The 20,040-nt window shown below is 37.4% G+C and overlaps 1 protein-coding gene across 2 annotated transcripts in view; it reads right to left on the bottom strand.

Moving 5' to 3' along the window:
• LOC149264800 (S-adenosyl-L-methionine-dependent methyltransferases superfamily protein) overlaps positions 1-20,040 on the bottom strand; it is a 367,999-nt gene that overhangs the window by 341,879 nt on the left and 6,080 nt on the right. For both annotated transcript variants that reach the window (XM_089428875.1, XM_089428867.1), the window contains exons 2-5: positions 4,014-4,115; positions 3,780-3,846; positions 3,321-3,502; positions 2,698-2,958 (exon numbers count right to left, since the gene is read on the bottom strand). In XM_089428875.1, coding sequence (XP_089285001.1) covers positions 2,698-2,958; positions 3,321-3,502; positions 3,780-3,846; positions 4,014-4,115 — 612 coding nt within the window. The remainder of the gene's footprint in view (positions 1-2,697; positions 2,959-3,320; positions 3,503-3,779; positions 3,847-4,013; positions 4,116-20,040) is intronic.

Below are 20,040 nucleotides of genomic sequence, written 5' to 3'. Positions count from 1 at the left end.
GACTCCAGAGGGAAATATAAACCAACTTCGCTTGGGGACTTGGTATAATTTCTAAGTTTCTAACAACAGAGCAAAAGCTTAGGCATTGTGGCAAGGACTTCAACCTCATAAAGGCATGGTGTGCAGTAGATGATTGTAATAGGAGATTCCAAGAGTATCATAAATTATTGGTTTGTGATTCAGAGTAGGAGACCAATCCATTAGCCTCAATACTTGAGTGAATTAAGCAAGAGCTGAGCTCCTTCTCCAATATCAGATATTATCCATTCTTGCAATAAAGCAACAATGAAGCAAACCAGTGGACTAACTTGGGCTCAACCCTAAAAGAGGGAGAGCTTATGGTTGATGAAATATTAAATCAACAAATCATCCCTTAATTAATGAACAGTACCAAGATATTAACCGTCACATGGCTTGCAATCTTGGTCTCTAAAACCATCACATGGCTCGCAAACAAGGTCAATTCAACAAGCATGTGAATAGTAATGACAAGGGACAGGAGGTCCCCCTAGTTATGCATTTCACCTTGAATTTGCCTGCTTATCTCCAGTAGCTTCTTAGCGCTCCAATTCAAGGTGGGATAATGGCATTGCAGCTTGATATGCATTGGGGGCATGACAAATCTTCTCACCAGGTAAGAAATTCCATTGCACTCTGGTTGGTGTTTGGGCTATTGCTGTTTGTTTAGAATTTCTCAGGGGAACCACCCCATTGATGTTTACTTGATCACAATATGACAGTGGACTCCAAGTTGGTGTCGACCTCAGAGACAAGGTTCATTTTCTCAGTCTGTGACTCCAGGAACTTTGCAACAATTAAGCCTCAGTTTTGGGAAGTGTTAGCAGTTCTCTAAATAGGGGTAGAGAAAATCCTCCAGAGCCCAGGAAACCAAATGTGAGGAAAGTATTGCAAGCAGCACAATACACAGAGCAGAAGTTATTCAAAGCTAGTACCAGATGAATTCTCAAGAACTACAAGGGATCTGCAGAGTCCTCAAATCACGAGGAATGCACAATGCATCAGGTCTTCACTCTTGAGTGTCACTTCCAAAATTCATGAAATAGAATGCAGAACTTCAACTCAGGTATCAGAGATCACAGGGTCTCTGGTAGAACTGAAGCAACAGATGGCAGTCTTGGAAGCAAAATGTAACCTTCTTCAAAATTTGGCACTCAACATGAGTAGTGGCAACCAGTCCATGGCATCAAACCAAAACTTTCAGACAACTCATCCAAGAGAGTTAAAAGAGTATGAAACTGTGTGTTGGAAATTGGAATCACGATTGCCATTAGACCAAAACCCGCAGGCATTAGTCTCGACTCTCTCCTACAATTGCCAGAGTTACAATGCATGAGAGGCGGTCAGTCCATGTCGCAAAACAAATGGGGAGAGTTGAACCCAATGTCCAACAATCTCCCCCCCAACGCAAGCAGGGTGAGTTTTGAACTCGAAACTTGTTGCTCTGATACCACTTGTCAGAGTCATGATTGTCGTTCAAACAAAACCAGCAGGCATTAGTCTCTGCTACAATCGCCAAAGTTAGGATCCACAAGGAGCAGTTAGTCCATGTCATGAAACACACAGGGAGCATTGAACCCAATGTCCAACAATCTCCCCCCCAGCACTAGCCAAATGAGTTTCGAACTCAAGATCTGTTGCTCTGATACCACTTGTTGGAATCACGATTGCCGTTAGACCAAAATCCGCAGGGATTAGTCTCCACTACAATCACCGAAGTTAGGATCCACGAGAGGCGATTAGCTCATGTCATGGAACACACCAGGAGCGTTGAACCCAATGTCCAACACTGTGCACCAGCTTCATGAGGAAACGGAAATCTTGAACCAAGACCCTGAACCAAAGAGTACATGTTTGCATGATGCAACTAGCTGCTATGCACTTTGTTAATTTCAATATTTTCCAGGACTACTAGAATATTAGGCATATATTATAGCATATATAGCATCAATGGATACTGCATAGTTTTGTATAATGACAAAATCTCTGTTTTGGGCTTGCAATAGAACTCTTTTTGGTCTGTGTATTAGATATTTTGAAACTCTGTGGAGCAATACAGTGATGTATCTTCTGCTGCAGCTTCTACTGTAGTTTTCATCTGTACAATTTACCCAGTTATTGTTTAGAAAAACATGCTAATAATCATAAAATACTTCTTCTAAAGCAAATGGAATATCAAAATGAGCTGCACTTTCAAATTGTTAATAGCAACACTGGAGAAAAAATATGATGGGGATGATAGAATAATCATAATTTCCCCAAATAAAAATGAATTGCCGTTACCATTAGTAGAACAAAGGCAAACCGCCAACCCTGTTTTCAACACTTGAACAAAAGTAGTAACATGGATACTGAAAACTTTTGCTTTCATTCTTTTGGATACAGCAGAGAAATTTTAATAATATACTGAGGTAACCAAAAATTGTTAATGGGAGTGAAAAACAAATCAGCAATGTAATGCACAGCCAACGATGGAACAGTCGACGCATCTCCAAATAAATTTATTTCTAAGATAATATATTTATTGTCTTAGAGAAGAGAAAAGATCTCACCAAACTATTTTATTACAATAAAGACAACCAAAAAGGCTGACTACCATTGGCATTTACATTGTAAATGGAAAATGATATATTATAATGAACATGAGAAAGAGGCAGACATTGTAGTGCGAATACTCACCTTCGGTACCAAGAAAACTCCACATCCATACAAGAATGGTCCAAACCGTTCATAAGAATCCATGATTACAGCACTGTAGTTAAAACGTGAAATGCCAGGCTCACCCAACATCATTCTTGTCCTTCGGCCAGGAACAAGTTGTTTCATGTCACCTTTAGCACCAATTTGTAGTTCCTCAAATGAGTATAATATGTCTTCACCATCAGTATGTTGACTACGCAGTTTGTTCTCCTTAGCAATGGTATCTAACAAGCCTTGAACCTGAATTAACAAAAATGGCAGTTGAGCTCACTTTCTTTTCTGTACAGTATTTTAATTTATAATTAACTCTACAGACGTCATCTCCCAATCTATGATGATAAAAACAATCACTGTCATTCCATGAAAACATTTAACACTTCAAACAAAGCTATACATCAATAATAAGTTATAACAAAAAGTAATCCACCTAACAATTTCCCAATTATCTTCTGAAGTCAATTAAAGATGCTTGATCTTCAACAAATTGTTAGAAAAAATATTAAGGACCTAGGAAGCAACTGTCATGCCCAAAACACTAAAGAGTTATTTCTTATTTCACAAAATCTGTCAAATTTAATCTGCATATTTCCTAAAATTCCTACCTGCAATTTATTGTATGTGAGAGAGGTAGAATCAAAAGACATTGCAACTGAATGCAATGCACTTGAATTTTCTTTCACTGCAGCTATTATGAAAGGATGATAACTTGATACAGAAGCAGATTGCTGTGGCATCGCATGAACACTGACTTGCCATCCAAACCTCAACTTGGAGAACAGCAATTCTGAAAAAGCCAAATTATAATTCAAAAATGCATGTCATGTCATCGATTTGGGATGTGATCCAGTACAGTGATGATTACATTGTCTATTAGGATAAAAACCATCTGTGAATAAAAAGGCACCCTTGAAGAAGTTGTGGAAAATACAAGCATTATAAACAATAGATGTGTCTGGTGCAAAAGAAATACTAGCCAAAACATATATAAATAAATAAAAACTTAATAGTAATCAACACATTTCATAATGCAGTATAATTTAAGGGGTAGTAGTGGAACACACCTATAACATGTGTCTGGGCTAAGCTGATGCATATGTATTTTCCTCCACTTCTAAGTACTCGCTTTACCTAACATTTGTCATAATTGTCACATCAAAAATGTCAGCTATGTTTAGATATTTAATGCATCTTTTTCTGAATTGATAATAAGTATGTTGATTATAAAACCTAAGTGCAAGAACAACAGCTCTCAAAAAACATGCAATGAAGCAAAACATCTAAGGATTAATAAGTACCTCCGAGAGGAATTGAAGTCCCAATTTAGGACCCAACTCTGGTTCCATTAATGCATCCAAGCCTCCCTTATCAATAACAACATCAAAAGCCCCATCTGAGAACTGAAAATAATGTTTTCAGCCAATTATCTCATCATCAAATTCATAGTCAGCATTACAAATAAGAATTTCAAACCAACAACTACAATTTAAACAATAAACTATAAACTGCAACATTTTGTCATGAATGCCAAGTAGTACTATGTCGCTTTTGTAATGTTTAAACTCTAGATAATCTTAATTTGGGAAACATTTTTCTCACAAATAAATAGACACTTTTAGAACCTAGCTTTAGGACTAGCAATGTTTTGCATATGGGGAAGAACTAGAGCAAAATAAAAAGCATGTATTTTCTAAGCAAAATAATAAAGTGCATTCATTTCATGAATCATCTAGTATCAACAACTCCACTACAGTGACAGATGTTCATATTTCACAATTCCCAAAGACATTAAACAACTCCACCTTCAAAATGCAATGTTATAAATATTCCTTCTAGGCATATAAAATAGTCAAATTTTCATTAAACATTTCGTTTGCAAAATAAGCATTGCTGTTCATTAGAAAGAGGTCATCTTTTTCATCTAGTATCAACAAGTCCACTACAGTGAAATGTTCATATTTCACAATTCCCAAAGACATTAAACAACTCCACCTTCAAAATGCAATGTTATAAATATTCCTTCTAGGCATATATACTAGTCAAATTTTCACTAAACATTTCGTTTGAAAAATAAGCATTGCTGTTCATTAGAAAGAGGTCATCATTGCATCTCATAATCAAGACCATAATTTACTAGTTGCAGAAAATTGCGTGGAAAGCAAACCTGACAACGGTTCTAGTCTCAAGGATCTCAAATTTCCAAGATATGCCATATATCATCATCTCTCTCGTCTCAAGGAGAAGGTCACTACAATTTAGATGATTCTCCAATATCTTGCAAAGGCTATGTTACTACAAAATTTAGCACCCTACTGCAAAGCCTAAATTGAGAGTAACCACTATCACCTCAGCAACTACTCACCTCGTTTTTGTGGTTAGATACAATCCACCACAAGGGAAGCTTCCCTAGTAGATCTTAGGGATCAAGTAACCAAAGTAAATTTAGGCTAAATGCACCCTAAGGGTTCGAAAACACGATTCACCCAAGCACACATAGGCAATGATAAGGGTTTGGGTGATTTAATGTAGGATTTCAAGAGAGCAAGTTCAAAGGTCCCTATGGTTAAATCTAGAGGGCTTTGTTTGATCAAATGAGACTCAAATAAGTTCCCAAACACATGCAATCAAAAAATTATACTTTGTTGTTATAAACTAGGGTTTCAATCAGCAATTTACAGCATGCAAATAGTTTATAAGAGCAATAAGAAAATAGCCCCAGAATCTATGATAAACAAGTGAAAAATTAGGGTTAACTAATGATTAAACAAGGGGATAAGTTACAACAGTTTTCCGTCATGGAAAACATATATAACAGAAACATAAACCCTAGATGTCAGCCCTAATTTATGGCTGAAAATGCATGTAAAATGATATTTTTACTTTTCCAAATGAATGCATTCAAATCCTGACCCTATGACAAAAATATCTAAGGCAAATAATGTTGAAAATGAATGATTTTGTTGTAACCTAACCTAATTTACCTATAAAACATAAGATAAAAATATTTAGGGTTTTTAAAGGGGTTAGCACAAGAGATAAGACTAGTGTCTCTCTCAATCAAGGGCTAATGGAGTCAAGGAGTAAAAATCTATGGAAGAAAAGAGATGGATGTCGATTCAAAGAGAATGAGGAAGACAAACATGTGTTCCTCACATCTTTAACCCTAGAGTCCTTCTATCTTATTTGGATATTCAAAGGGAGGAAGCTATACGTAGGTTCCTCAAGAAAAACTTCATGAAAGACTTGTGCGTGGAGAATTTAGAGCCATAAAACATCAACAAAGCCTTGGTGAAAATTTCATCAAACCCTAATTCATCAACAAGTACAAGATGGAAGAAATCAATAATCATCCAAGAGAGAGAACCATCCAACCAACATCCTCTAACAAAAATTCAATACCAAAATGCTTTGTAGCACACAAGAGATAAGAGACAAGTAGCTAGTGCAAGTTGATCTCCAACTGTGGCAACAAACCAAGAGAAATCAACTTCCCTCTATTTATATGACAGCAACCATGTCGAATTTTCCTAATTTAACCTAAAGCCCTAAAATAATAATAAATTATGATGACAAGTTGGATAGGTCACAAGTTGACCCCCAAAGATAGTTAAATCAATGACAAGACATAAAATTATGCCTCAATTGATCCACACGTGAGTAAAATTCCCTCCAAGGGTGACATCATCCTCCAAAAGGTTTGTCTTTCAATCAAAAGTGCAATGATGAGCTCCAAGAGGTGCATTTCATCCCAAAAGTCATATCTCATTGTCAATGGATGTCCAATCATCATGCAAGGCTCCCTCAACCAAGCGTCATCCACAAATGTGCTCACATCATCCATCAAAGCATCAAGAAGGGGGCATCGTAGTGCTAGGTCATGACATCATCATGGAAAATAGTGTACCACCACCTCCAAAGGATTCCCATGTTGTCATCATCATTAAATATCCTCAAAAACAAGGAAATGTCCATCAAGTAGGTGTAACGCTAGCTAGGGAGCATCCTATCATCTCTAGGGTACATTTGCTCTCAAGGCAACGTCCTAGCTCTAGAGGGCAGCCTTCAAGGTCTTGGAGGTAGCTGAGGGTGTCATCAATTATGTTAAGGAATCCCAAGGTCAATGCTCTTCAATAAGTTCTCAACTTCCCCAAGCAAAATGCTTAGGTCATCATAAAGTGGTTTTGGAGGTCCTCAATAAATTGCTTGAGAAGCATCATATACACACATACTCGTAGAATGAAGTAAGATCAAACATTATGGGTGCAAGAACCATAAGAGTATCAAAGTGGTCCATATTTAAAGTTAAGGCATCAAAGTACTTCATAAAAGCATCATCTTCCTAGCTTATGATTTGTAAAGAACCTACCATATGTATGTATGGGAGAGTTATAATAAGACTCTATTAGGTGTTGCCAACCCTAAGGGGAGAAATAGTTCCTAGGTTGACCCTTTCAGAAGATAGGTGTGAAAGGTGTTACCTTTTGGGATTTACTTATTAGTGGAGTCATAGTCTTATGCTAGGTCATATCAACCTATTTGTCCACGAGCGGCTTATAATATTTCTCATATCATTTTTATCCTAAGTACTTTCGGCATCTCTCCTTATAACAAATAGCAACCAGTTGGACATATCAAGGGGTGACATTTGGAAGGCAATGACTAGACATAGATGACTGGGCAATGGTTTAGCATTTTGACTAGGCAATGAGATGGAAACCAAAAACTACATTATGTATAAGCTAATCAAGGTTTCATGGCTCTTTCTACTTCATATACAAGCAATATAAGGAGACTATTTCTTTACAAAGCATTATGAATGCCCTCCCATAATGCATGTGGGATGAGTAGGGCAAGGTTATTAATCAAAAGGTCCAGAATTATGTGGAGTAAATCAATGATCATTGAGTCACTTCGTTCAAATCGACTATGGTTGAGTCATGAACTTCTGAAGGCCATAACTTGAGTTCCCAATGTTTGATTTCAACAAATGAGAGCTCGTTGGAAAGATGGAAGAATGAAGAACACGTTGGAAGTGGTGCCTGTGGCTAAAATTTCATTTAGCATGCCCAAATTTAAAGCATAAGCATGACTACTTCAAGCTTAGTATTAGTTTATTTTTTGGAAAATGATTTATTAAAAGGAATTCCCAAACTTCTAAAGTTCCACCCAATTTGGAGGATGAATATATAATTTCACATTTACCAAAGGAATTTAATTTTTACACAAATGGGCAGAAAACCTAACCATAAAGTGGTTCAAAGACTATAAAGTAGATGCAAAGCACACTGAAAGCAACTCTTATCTTTTACCTCCTAAGCTTTTAATGATGTAGTTTTCCTTTGTTGGGATTTTGCTTAAGGCAATCTTTGCCTTTCAAAGAGTTTTGTGAATTAGCCAGCTTGACTTTCCCTTTCATCTTTTCTTCTCATATTTCTTTCTAGTAGGTTATTCTATGTACACTGAGCAACTAGATTAATCTAGGTTTGATTGGGTTTTCTCCATTATTTTGAAAACTTGCATGACATCTCTGATCCAAGGGAATAAAATCCCTAGCTTGTAAAGGGAAAATGCAATTTAATTACGGTTTATATAATAGTCTCAAACATTGTTAAACTTGTCACACTAAGATTTTATTGATAGAACTATTTAAGTGTTATCTTGCATATATGAATCACTATGATGATGTATCAATCGTTCGTGTGTACATTGTCCTTCTACAATTTTATAGTTGTTCTCTATTTCATTTGAAAGCAATTCCCTTTCTTTCTTCCCACTCTTTGATCATCAACTTTTTGAATTGTCTTATATATTTGTAAAGTTGAATCCTGACTGTAGTTTTTGTCATTCTTACAAATAACTCTTCTTATTTGTGTTGGAAATTGTAACTAGGTTTGGTCTTCATAGTGACCTTTCTAATCATGACATTGTATATTTTGTATATAAAGAAAGAAAGAAAGAAAATATTTTATTTAAAGCATGGGTTTCATGCTCTAGTTTAGGTCAAAAGCATGTTCTTCACACTTCTAGGTCTTTCCAAGTCTTTCTTGGTCAAAGAAGAATTTGTCATGTACTATAGTCCCATTTGGACTCGTTGTAACAAGGAAAAATATTTATTTTGAGTCAATAAAAGCCATTTACTCCTCAAAGACCAAGTCGGATCAGTCAAGGTGTAGTCAACCTAAAGGAGGGCTATTCAACTCAATAAGAAGGTTACAAATGGAAGGAGCTTGACTCATCTGTAACACCGTCTCATCTCAAGTTCGATCTACAATAGCAAAGGATGAGAAAGTGTTATAGGACGAAGAAAAGAAGAAGAAGTCAAAGTCTTTTTTTGTTGAGAAATCAATGCTTGTAGGTATTAGTGTTTGATTCTTCTTTTCTTGATAATTACTTGTGATTTATGTTGCCTTCTTTTACTTCACACAAGATATAGACACTCAGCCATGGAAAAACCCCTATTTAGGGGAAAACCCAGTCCAACTCTTCCACTAGTAGATTCAAACCCCCACAACCACATGATCATTCAAAAACCAATCAGAGATCATCACAAAATGGCAACACATATTAAGGTCAAAAAGATCATTACAAACAGTTAAAAGAGCCAAATCTAGAAGCAACCGAAGAAGGAAGGAAACAAATAGGCCACAGGAGGGCAAGCAAAAGAGTTGGCTTTCGAAATTGAAAGCTTGGTAAGAAGGGCACAACTATTGAAAATAGTAGCGAGCAAGGTCCTTCTTTGACTTGTGCCATAGTAAAAGAGACCACGGAGAAGTTTTCCATAGCATGCACGAGTTCCTAAATTTTAAGACAAGTTCCTAAGGATGAATTCCTAAAAATTAGGATGAGTTCCTAGAAGTTAGGATTGTTCATGAAGCAATTTCACTGACATGCAAGAGTGGAAGGATCAGTGGTTGTCTTCTAGTGCAAGTTATTTTTGGGAAAAGACAAACGAGTGAGCCTCAAGTTCTAAACTAAGGCAAGACAAGTTGCATGAGTTAGTTAACTCGTCAATCACTAGTTTGAGTTCCAAAAATAAGATTTGCCAAATTTAGCCTATTCGAAAAGCTTATAAGGAGGATTGTTGGAAATGTAACTAGTTTCGTTCTTCATAATTATTGTTATACTCATTTCAATGTGTATCTTATGTAGCAAACAAAAGAAGAAAAGAAAAGTTATTATTAAAAGCATGGGTTTCATGCTTCTTATTGATGATCTTCTGGGTAAAAGCATGTTCTTCATACTTCTAGGGTTTGTTAGGTCATAGGATTTATTGTCTTGAGTCAAGAGAGTCAACATCATGTTTATAAGACCCTTCCGGGCAAAATGCATCTTGAAAAAAAAAATAAGTCTAGAAGGTCTTGGAAACCTCCAAAGTACAAGTCGGCCTAAAGGAGGGAATTTGACCCCTTGGAAAGGCTATATAAAGAAGCAAGTTCGACCTCATTTGGCACTCACTCACAAGTTCGATCTCTAAAAGGAAAGTTCAATCTAAGGCTAGAGGAAGGAAGGAAGGAAGAGCGAAAGTCTAAAAGGAAAGAGGAATCCAAGAAGTCAAAGAAAAACTTGTTTTTGGGCTCTATCTTTCTCACACATGTGAAACTAGGGTTTTTGTAGCTACAAAGAAGGTCGAAATTACAGGTCTAAATTGCAGGAAGCTAAAGTTGCACGAATGAGTTGCTAGAAAAGTGAGTATCATGTTTGGCCTTCGTTGACCTTGAGAGATATTGTCTTGCTCAAAAGATCTCTTGAAGAGCTATCTTATTTCTAGATTAGGGTGTTTGCAACAACTACAAGGCCGAAGTTTCAATACAAAGTTGTTGGACTAAGTTGTCGGGTTGAAGCTAAAAGTTGATTGAAGCAATCCTATTGGAAGGATTTCTTGAAGGGTTGACTCGGTACTTGAAGGAGGACTTCGTCTAGGGTTTGGGTCTTGATTATTTCATTTGAAGCAGATTCTATAATGAGAGAAGAGTCTTATGGGTTTTCCCCTTGGAGGGATTTTTCCCTGGCTTGGAGCCTAATATCTATGTCCATTGTCTTTATTATTTTGCTCTTGATAGTTGTTTGACAAAGCAGATCTAATAAAAGAAACACAGGAAGATAAATAGAGTTCACAAACAAAAATTAAAGATAAGGAAAATTGAAAGTAATAAGCTGCCATAGTGCATTTTCCAACATGGTATCAGAGCTAAGGTGAATAAGAACGCAGCTGGAAGGATCATCTTGTGGACACAAGAAGGGTTTGCTAGAGGGAATCACTTGCAGAAGACTACATCAAGCCCTCATCAAAGAGGAAAGCCTGAAGAGGAAAGATTACAAGAAGGTTGTTGATCTCTCATGGAAGAAGATTTGTTCAAAGACTCATTGGAAGACATCTTTGAAGGAAGCATCAAAGGATCTTGGTGTCATTCATCGCTTTTTGAAGCTATTGTTGAAGGTATCCTAGAAGGCATCTTTCTAGGACATCATTGAAGTCTCTTTGAAGATCTTGAAAGCCTCGAGATAGTTGGAAACTTCATCAAAGAAAGACTCTTGATTGACAAAGTAAGTATGATATTGTCTCTCTATGTCTAAATCGAGATAGTTGGAGACTTCATCAAAGAAAGGAAGACTCTTGATTGACAAAGTAAGTATCATATTGTCACTCTATGTCTGAATCCACAGGTCATATGGGTTCTTTCTGCAAGGAAAGCAATAAGCTCATTGGCTCAACAAATTTCCTAGCATGGAAGAAAAGGATTGATCTAGCACTTACAAAACATAATGTAATGGACTCTGTTCTTGGTGAAATTATTGAACCTAGCAAAGAAAAAACTCAAGAACTTGCAAAATACAAGAAAGGAGAAGCAAGGGCATAAAGGATCATTGTTGAATCCATTAAGGATCCTCTTGATCCATTTGTTGCAAATGTGAAGACTTCTAAGGCTATGTATGACAAGCTAGTAAACTTGTACTCTATAAGTACATCAGGACAAAAGATGTCTTTGAGAAATAAACCATATAAAATGAAGAATTGAAGGATGAGGATATGGCATGCTTTCTAATGAAGATCTCTCAATTAAGATATTAGTTGCAGGGGCTTGGGAATCAATTTCTGATTTTGCAATGACCATTGGCGTACTAAATGCCTTGCCACCAGAATGGAGCAGTTTTGCAACAAGCATTTACTCTAAGAAAGATTCAACTCCTTTTGATGAGTTGTGGACTCAATGGATCTTGGAACAAACTAGGATCAAGGCAAAAGATGATATTGAATCAGATGAATAGTCTCAAGCCTTCATTGCCAGAACAAAGAAGTTGAAGGGGGGAAGTTTGGAAAGTCCAAGAAGAAGCTAGATATGTCCAAGGTTCAATGCTGTAAATGCAATGAGTATGGACACTTCAAGAGGGACTGTCCAAACAAGCAAAACAACAAAAGAAAGGAAAAGAAAGGAAAGAAGTGAGGCTCACATAGATGAAGAAATGGGAGAACCTAAGAAGCTGAAGAAAGAAGATGTCAAAGATCTTTACTAGAAGAAGGCATCCTCTTCGTCAGGTTCTTTGCGAAGTTGGCATTTTCTTTTATTAGATAGCATGGATTGTTGTTTACTCTAGAAGAGCCTTGATTTTATGTGGCATCATAAATAGAAGCGTGTGATAGTAGCATATTTAGACTCTACTCGAATGAGTTGCTTTGTAGGAATCATCTAGTCTTTGAAGTTGTGGGCCATTTTGCATACTATTGTTCATCCAATCATTCTCTAATATCATGTTAGAGTCATTCTGCTAAGATGGATCATCACAATCCTGTAAGAACCATCATTTTGGAAGGTTCTTCGCAGAAGCATTATGACAAAGTTAGAATACATTCCATATTGTATGGAAACAATACTCTTAAAGGATGAACGGATTCAATTGGTTAAGTTGCAGAGTCATTATAGGGCATATAGCTAGATGATTGAATGAAAGCATAGAAATGCATATTTGAAGTAACTCTTGGGAATCCTATAAATGAAGTTGGTCATAAAATATGCTTAGTGAATTTTCACGTGGTTATATGATGATTAAAAGAAGAATTTGATTCACTCTAAGGGTTAAGACTTTGTCACTAGATTATATAGAATAGTGAATAACATCCAGTATAGTCTCCAAAAGAAAATTGGTAATTGGTAATCAAGTTCGATCCTTGGGCACCCTGATGCATGAAGGAAGATTTACGTGGAAATGGACCATGAGGATGTTGATGCTTGGATGAGAAGGTCATCATGATGAGGTAAGTCTAATATTAATAATTGTTGTTGGTTATCTAGTTAACATATTGTTTTGCTACCTGGAAGGATATTGCAGGAATATATGAAGAATGTTGAGGCAAGCTCAACATATGATACCTGGCAATTATGAAGTCAAGATGTTTTCATCTTGGGATTGAAAGGTAGCAGTGCGAGAAGATAACCTGAAGGTCAAGTTTGTACAACAACTAGAGATCACTTTCATGAGGAAGCTATGATTAGCTTGAAGTTTGGTAAGGCTCAATATAATGCCTTCATTGTTGATGACGAGATGAAAGTGATGGCCTAAAACCTATCACAAGATTGAAGGAAGAAGATGGCTCCATGATACCCAGGAAAGAAGAAAGCTTGATATAATGAGATGCAAAGGAAAGAGGGAGCCATGCAGCTATCTCCATAAAGAACAAGTGGTTGATACTCTTATGGAAACAATCTAGAGAGCTTGTGGTTATGACTTCCCAATTAAAGAAAGTCAAGAATCTCCTCTAGTTTTGAGAGGGAGTAAAGGAGTCTCCTTGAATAGGAGCAAGGATCTATTCTCTAAACAAAAGGGGAATAGGGATATCCTCTCTGGTTGAGAGGGAGTGATGTTGGACATCACATGTGCATTCTCTTCTTCATGTGTCATGCACTTGACCAGGACTAACAACCGTAAGTCTAAGTGAAGGCCATGAAGAAAGAATGGTGGAGGATTGGATAAGCATTTGTGGTTTCCTTGAGGATAGACAATCCAAGAAAGGAAAGGTATTGACACTCTTTGAGGATAAGACAGGTATCCAAGATAAGAGTGGTCGAAGAGGACCGATATTCTTTGAGGATTAAGGGTTAAAAATCCAAGATAAGAATAGTCCTAAAAGGACATACCTTGTGAACATCCAGATGGGTGTATGACTTGTAGAGGTAGTGCGGTATCACACATAAAGCCTCCCATCATAATGCTCTTGAATGAAAATGAGCTTGTCTAGTTAGGCATCAAGGACAGTGTTGGTCATAATATTGATGCTTATAGTTTGCTTATCAATTCGACTCTTCTTATGAGAACTCTTCAGTTTGAGAATGATGTTGCAGTGGTTGTACAATTATAAATACATCTCTAGTTAAGAGGGAATATTGGAAATGTAACTAGTTTTGGTCTTCATAATTGCTGTTATACTCATTTCAATATGTATCTTATGTAACAAATAAAAGAAGAAAAGAAAAGTTATTATTAAAAGCATGGGTTTCATGCTTCGTATTGATGGTCTTCTAGGTAAAACCATGTTCTTCATGCTTCTAGGGTTTGTTAGGTCATAGATTTATTGTCTTGAGTCAAGAGAGTCAAAATCATGTTTATAAGACCCTTCTGGGCAAAATGTATCTTGAAAAAGAATTTAAGTCTAAAATGTCCTGGAAACCTCAAAAGTACAAGTCAGCCCTCACAGCTTCAAGTCGGCCTAAAGGGACCCCTTGGAAAGGCTATATATAGAAGCAAAATCGACCTCAATTGGCACTCACTTACTCACAAGTTTGACCTAAGGCTAGAGGAAGCAAGGAAGGAAGAGTGAAGATCTAGAAGGCGAGAGGAATCCAAGAAGTCAAAGAAAAACTTGTTTTTTAAGCTCTCTCTCTCTCTCTCACATGCAAAAACTAGGGTTTTTGCAGCTACAAAGAAAGTCCAAATTGCAGGAAGATCAAGTCACAGGAATAAGTTGTTGGAAAAGCGAGCATCTTGTTTTGACTTCGTTAACCTTGAGAGATATTGTCTTGCTCAAAGGAAGATCCCTTAAAGAACTATCTTGTTTTTGGATTAGGGTTTCTGCAACAACTTCAAGGTCGAAATTACATGACAGAGCTGTTGGACGAAGTTGGAAGTTGATTGAAGCAATCCTATTGGAAGGTTTTCTTGAAGGGCTGACTTGGTACTTGGAGGAGGACTTGGTCTAGGGCTTGCGTCTTGATTGTCTAATTTGAAGCAAATTCTATAAGAAGATAAGAGTTTTACGGGTTTTTCCCCTTGGAAGGGTTTTTCCCTAGCTTGGAACCTAATATATGCATCCATTGGCTTTATTGTTTTGCTCTTGACAGTTGTTTGATGAAGAAGATCTAATAAAATAAACATAAGAAGATAAATAAAGTTCACAAGCAATTATTAAGGATACGGAAAATCGAAAGTAATAAGCTACCATACTAGATTTTCCAACAAGGATGAAGGCACAAAATTATTCAATTGTTTTGTGAGCACGAGTTGGTGAGACAAGGCAATAGAGAGCACGAGCTTGTGAAGGAGCTTGTGGTGGAAAGGGCAAATTAATAGAGGAGAATTCCTTGAAGAATGCATTAGAATTTAGGAGTAATTCCTAAACAATAGGAGCCTCTATTACGCTAAAATTTAAGAGAAATCAACACAAGGAAACAGGAGTTCAGCCAGGAAAGGAAAGGAAGAAGCAGGATCAGCATTCTTGCAAGGTGTTTCGAGCTAAGGACTAGCAAGGAGAATAAATTGTTTTTTCTATTGAAACAAGGTTGTGTTGTAAGAGATCTATTGCTCTAAATTTCTATAAATAATATTCTCAATCAAGCAAAAAGTTTTCCCAATAGGGTTCCCTAGAAAATTTGTGTTTTTGATATTGTGTGACTGTGTTTATTTTTGTTCCTATTCCACTGCAAATTAAGTAGAAAATATTTTGTGTCTTGGGTTACAAGTTAGTTTCAAATTTGTTCATACAAGTAAATCAGAATTTTCGTGGAATTTCTACATGGTATCAAAATGGTGAAAGACATGTAAATTAAGATTGAGTTAGGAGATAATGGTCAATATGCAACTAGAGTTGGTACTGTTAGTTTCCAGAGGGATTCAGGTAATCCTCTTCATCTCAAAGATGTTCTCTATGTTCCGAGATTGAGGCAAAATCTTGTTTCGATAGCTAACCTTGCGAACAAGGGCTATGATGTCATCTTCAGCAAAGGTGAGGCTTACCTCCAACACTTAGCTTCTGGATGTGAGAAGCAGATAGGTGTGAGGGTGAAGAATCTCTACAAGTTGTGAGAAGCAGATAGGTGTGAGGGTGAAGAATCTAAAAAGTTGTGAGAAGCAACCATGAGCAGCAAGGCAAGGAGAGCTCAGAGGAGAGAAGTGACAGTTTAGCGAGGGCAGGATAGAGCTCTCAAGATGAAGCCTCAACCAATATCTCGATTTGAATATAAGCTAGTTAGCAATTGGGCTGACCAATAGGATAATGAGGAGCATAGCCCAAGATGAATGGAGGCAGACCCACAGCTAGAGACTACCAGTATTGGGAAAGTCTAAGCCAAGTGGGCAAAGGATTTGGTTAAGGGAGATCAAGAGAAAGTGGGATCTTCCAATATCACCTTCAGCCAGAGAAGCAACCATAGAGGTACACAAGGTACATGGCACTTATGACTAAAGTGATGGACTCGCAGAACATGATGGAAAAGAACAGGTCTTCATATTAGATTTTGCAGAAGAAAATAGGGAAGTCTTCTAGTTCAGAGGGAGCAGTTGCAGCAGCAGAGAACGTGGTAGTATTGGAGATAGATCCAGATGGATGAGGTTCTTCCAGAAGCACCTTCCTCACTAATAGGAAGTATTGAAAATAGTAGCAAGAAAGGTCCTTCTTTGACTTGTGCCTTAGTCAAAGAGACCAAGAAGAAATTTTCCTAGCATGCACGAGTTCCTAAAACTGAGGACAATTTTCTAAATTAGGGCGAGTTCCTAGAAGCTAGGACAATTTATGAAGCAGTTCGACTCATATGCAAGAGTGGAAGGCTCAGTTATTGTCTTCTAGTACGAGTTATTTTTGGGAAAAGACAAACAAGTGAGCCTCAAGTTCTAAATTGAGGCAAGACGAGTTGCATCAGTTAGTTAACTCATCAATCACTAAAATTTGCCAAATTTAGCCTATTTGAAGAGCATATAAGGAAAACGAAGGCACAAAATTATTCAATTGTTTTGTGAGCACAAGTTGGTGAGACAAGGCAATAGAGAGCACGAGTTTTTGCAGGAGCTTGTGGCAGGAAAGGCAGATTGATAGAGGAGAATTGCTTGAGGAACGCGCTAGAATTTAGGAGGATTTCCTAAATAATAGGAGCCTCTATTACGCTAAGATTAAGGAGAAATTAATGCAAGGAAATAGGAGCTCGGGCAGCCAAGGAAAGGAAGAAGCAGGATCAGCATTCTTGCAAGGTGTTTCAAGCTAAGGACTAGCAGGGAGAATAAGTTGTTTTCTCTATTGAAAAAGGATTGTGTTGTAAGAGATTTATTGTTCTAAATTTCTATCAATAGAATTCTCAATCAAGCAAAGGGTTTTCCCAATTGGGTTCCCTAAAAAATTTATGTTTTTGATAATGTGTGATTATGGTTATTTATGTTCCTATTCCACTGCAAATTAAGCAAAGAAAATTGTGTCTTGGGTTACAAGTTAGTTTCAGATTTGTTCATTCAAGCAGATCAGAAATTTTCTGGAATTTCTGCAACAACAGCAGAAGCACTAAGGACACATATGAAAATATATGTTCCTAGGTAAAGAAGGTGAAGAGAGCTTTGAGCTTGTCCAAGGAGAGATCTAAAACAATAATCTACAGGACACATACTAGGAGTAAAATTGCACAATCTCTATTAAAGAATGTAAAACCCCCATTTGTAATAATTCATGAGAATAAAAAGAGCTAAACAAAGCCATTTCTTGTTGGTTTTCCCATTAGGTTTCCCAAATAAAATATGTTAGAAACACTGAGAGGGGGAGTGAATCAGTATTTCATCCAATTGTTAATTTTGTCAGTTTAAAACTTTTACAAATATGAAGCATAAACCATGCCAAGGCACAAAAATTAAAAATGAAAAATCACTTTTATAATTTTAGCTCAGATTACAATGATGAGTACCAATGTTGCATGAAGCACCCCCCCGGTTCCAAGCCCGGAAGCGCGTCCCGTGCGAAAGCACCTAGGAAGCTTCGTCGGAAGCGCACTTCCGAATTTCGGAAGCGTGCTTCCAATTTTTTTGCTTCCTGGGCTTTTTGGAAGCGTGGGTCGGAAGCGTAACTTCCAGGCCTCTGAAGTACGCTTCATACGGCGTTTCGGAGGAGGAAGCATACGCTTCTGTACGCTTCCGGAAAAGGCCATGCGCAAGGCAAAAAATCGTTTTTTTTTTTAATTATTTTTTTTTAATTTATGTTGACTTAGCATAAAGGGGGTGGGTTAGGGTGAGGTTAAGGTGAGGAATGAAGGGAATAAAGCCCCCATTCATTCCTCATTTTCTCACTTTGAGTTTATGAGAGTTGGAGAAGAGAGGAAAGGAAAGGAGAAGAGAGGAGAGCTTGCAGGAGTGAAGGAGGAGGAGCTAGGAGAAGGAGGAGGAGTTTGGAGCAAGAGCTTGGAGGACTTCATCTACAAGAGCTAAAGAGGTAAGTTCAAACCCCAAACTCCCTTATTTTTTTGACATTTTTTTGTACTTTTCTCCTCCCTCTCCTACTCTTTCCCATTGTTTCTACTTGCTCTTTTACTTGCAAGTTGTCCACCACCTATATCCATATTCCAAGATGGTGTTCTTTTGGCTTCTATGTATCATTCCACTCTTGGTTTTAATGATAGCAAAGGGGAATAGGAATAGAAGGGAAGAAACACAAGAGGACAGTGGTCCCAATATCAGTGACCCAATGTATGATGAGGAGGAAGGGTTTGAAGAGGAAGGGGATGAACTTGAAGGGGAAACTGAAACACTAGATGGGAAAGCTGCATTAACACCCTTGTGGAACTATGTGACCAAACTTGATGGGGGAAAGGGTGGTGGAACTTACAAATTTGTGTGCCCTCATGGTTGTCATGGACGAAAACCATATTGTGGTTCATATACCCGTGTGAAGAGGCATCTTTGTGAGGTGCTGGACAGTTATGAAAAAAAGGGTCCTGTGGGGGTACAAATTTGCCCAAACATTTCAACTGAAGAAAGAAGAAAATACATCCAAATAAAGGAGGTTGCACAACAAAAAAACAAGAAACAAAAAACTCATTCTGAATCAAGTGCAACCTCTAAATTTTGTAGCTGCTCATCTCCTCATGGTACTTCTGCAAGCTCTGGAGGTAGAAGAACAATAGGGGATTTCCTTAATGTTGCTGGGAGGGATGATGTGGATGGAAAGATAGCCCGTTTTCTTTGTGCTTGCAGTGTAACATTCAATGTGCTTTGCTCTCCCTATTAGCATGAAATGGTAAAGGGCATCAATGAAGCCCCAAAAGGATACAAGGCCCCCAACTATGAGAAAGCTAGAACAGTGTTATTAGAAAGAGAAAAAGCTAAGGTTCAAAGAGCTTTGACACGTTTTACAAATGAGTGGGTAGATTCTAGGGTATCCATTGTATCAGATGGGTGGAAAAATATTAGAAACCAACATTTGATAAATGTTCTTGGTGTTTCTTCTAGTGGTGCAGTATTTATTACATGTCATGACTCCTCCTCCATCACTGCATCTGCACAAAACATTACAAATCTCCTATTGAAATCAATCAAAGATGTTGGTCCGAATAATGTGGTTCAAGTGATCACAGATAATGCAGCAAATTTTAAGGCAGCAGGAAAAATTATTGAGCGTACTTATCCACACATCTTTTGGTTTGGGTGCCTAGTTCACACATTGAACCTTTTGATGCATGATATTGTGAAGCACAAAGAATGTGGGTGGATTACTAAGCTTTACAAGAGAGGGAAGCAACTCATTAAATTCATCACAGGGTATACAAGGGTAAACTACTTTTATGGCACTTACTCCAAGTTGCAGTTGCTTAAAATTGCAAAGACAAGATTTGCTATTTATTACCTCACCTTTAGGCGGCTAGTGAAGGTGAGACAAGCTTTAACTAATCTGGTGTGTGCTGAATCAAGGGATGAAATTAACACTAACATAGATGGTGCTAATGCAGTCAAGGACACTGTTCTTGACAATTACTTTTGGGCACAGGTTAAATATGTTTTGCAATTCACCAAACCAATTTATTACATGATCAAATTTGCAGATTCAGATCGACCAGTAATTGGGTAGGTGTATGAGCAAATGGATAGCAT

Source organism: Pinus tabuliformis, chromosome 6 (assembly GCF_031772625.1).
Source record: "Pinus tabuliformis cultivar Carrire ecotype Pingquan chromosome 6, CPIR1, whole genome shotgun sequence".
Taxonomy (NCBI): Eukaryota; Viridiplantae; Streptophyta; class Pinopsida; order Pinales; family Pinaceae; genus Pinus; species Pinus tabuliformis.
This window is presented reverse-complemented; position numbering and strand designations above follow the sequence as displayed.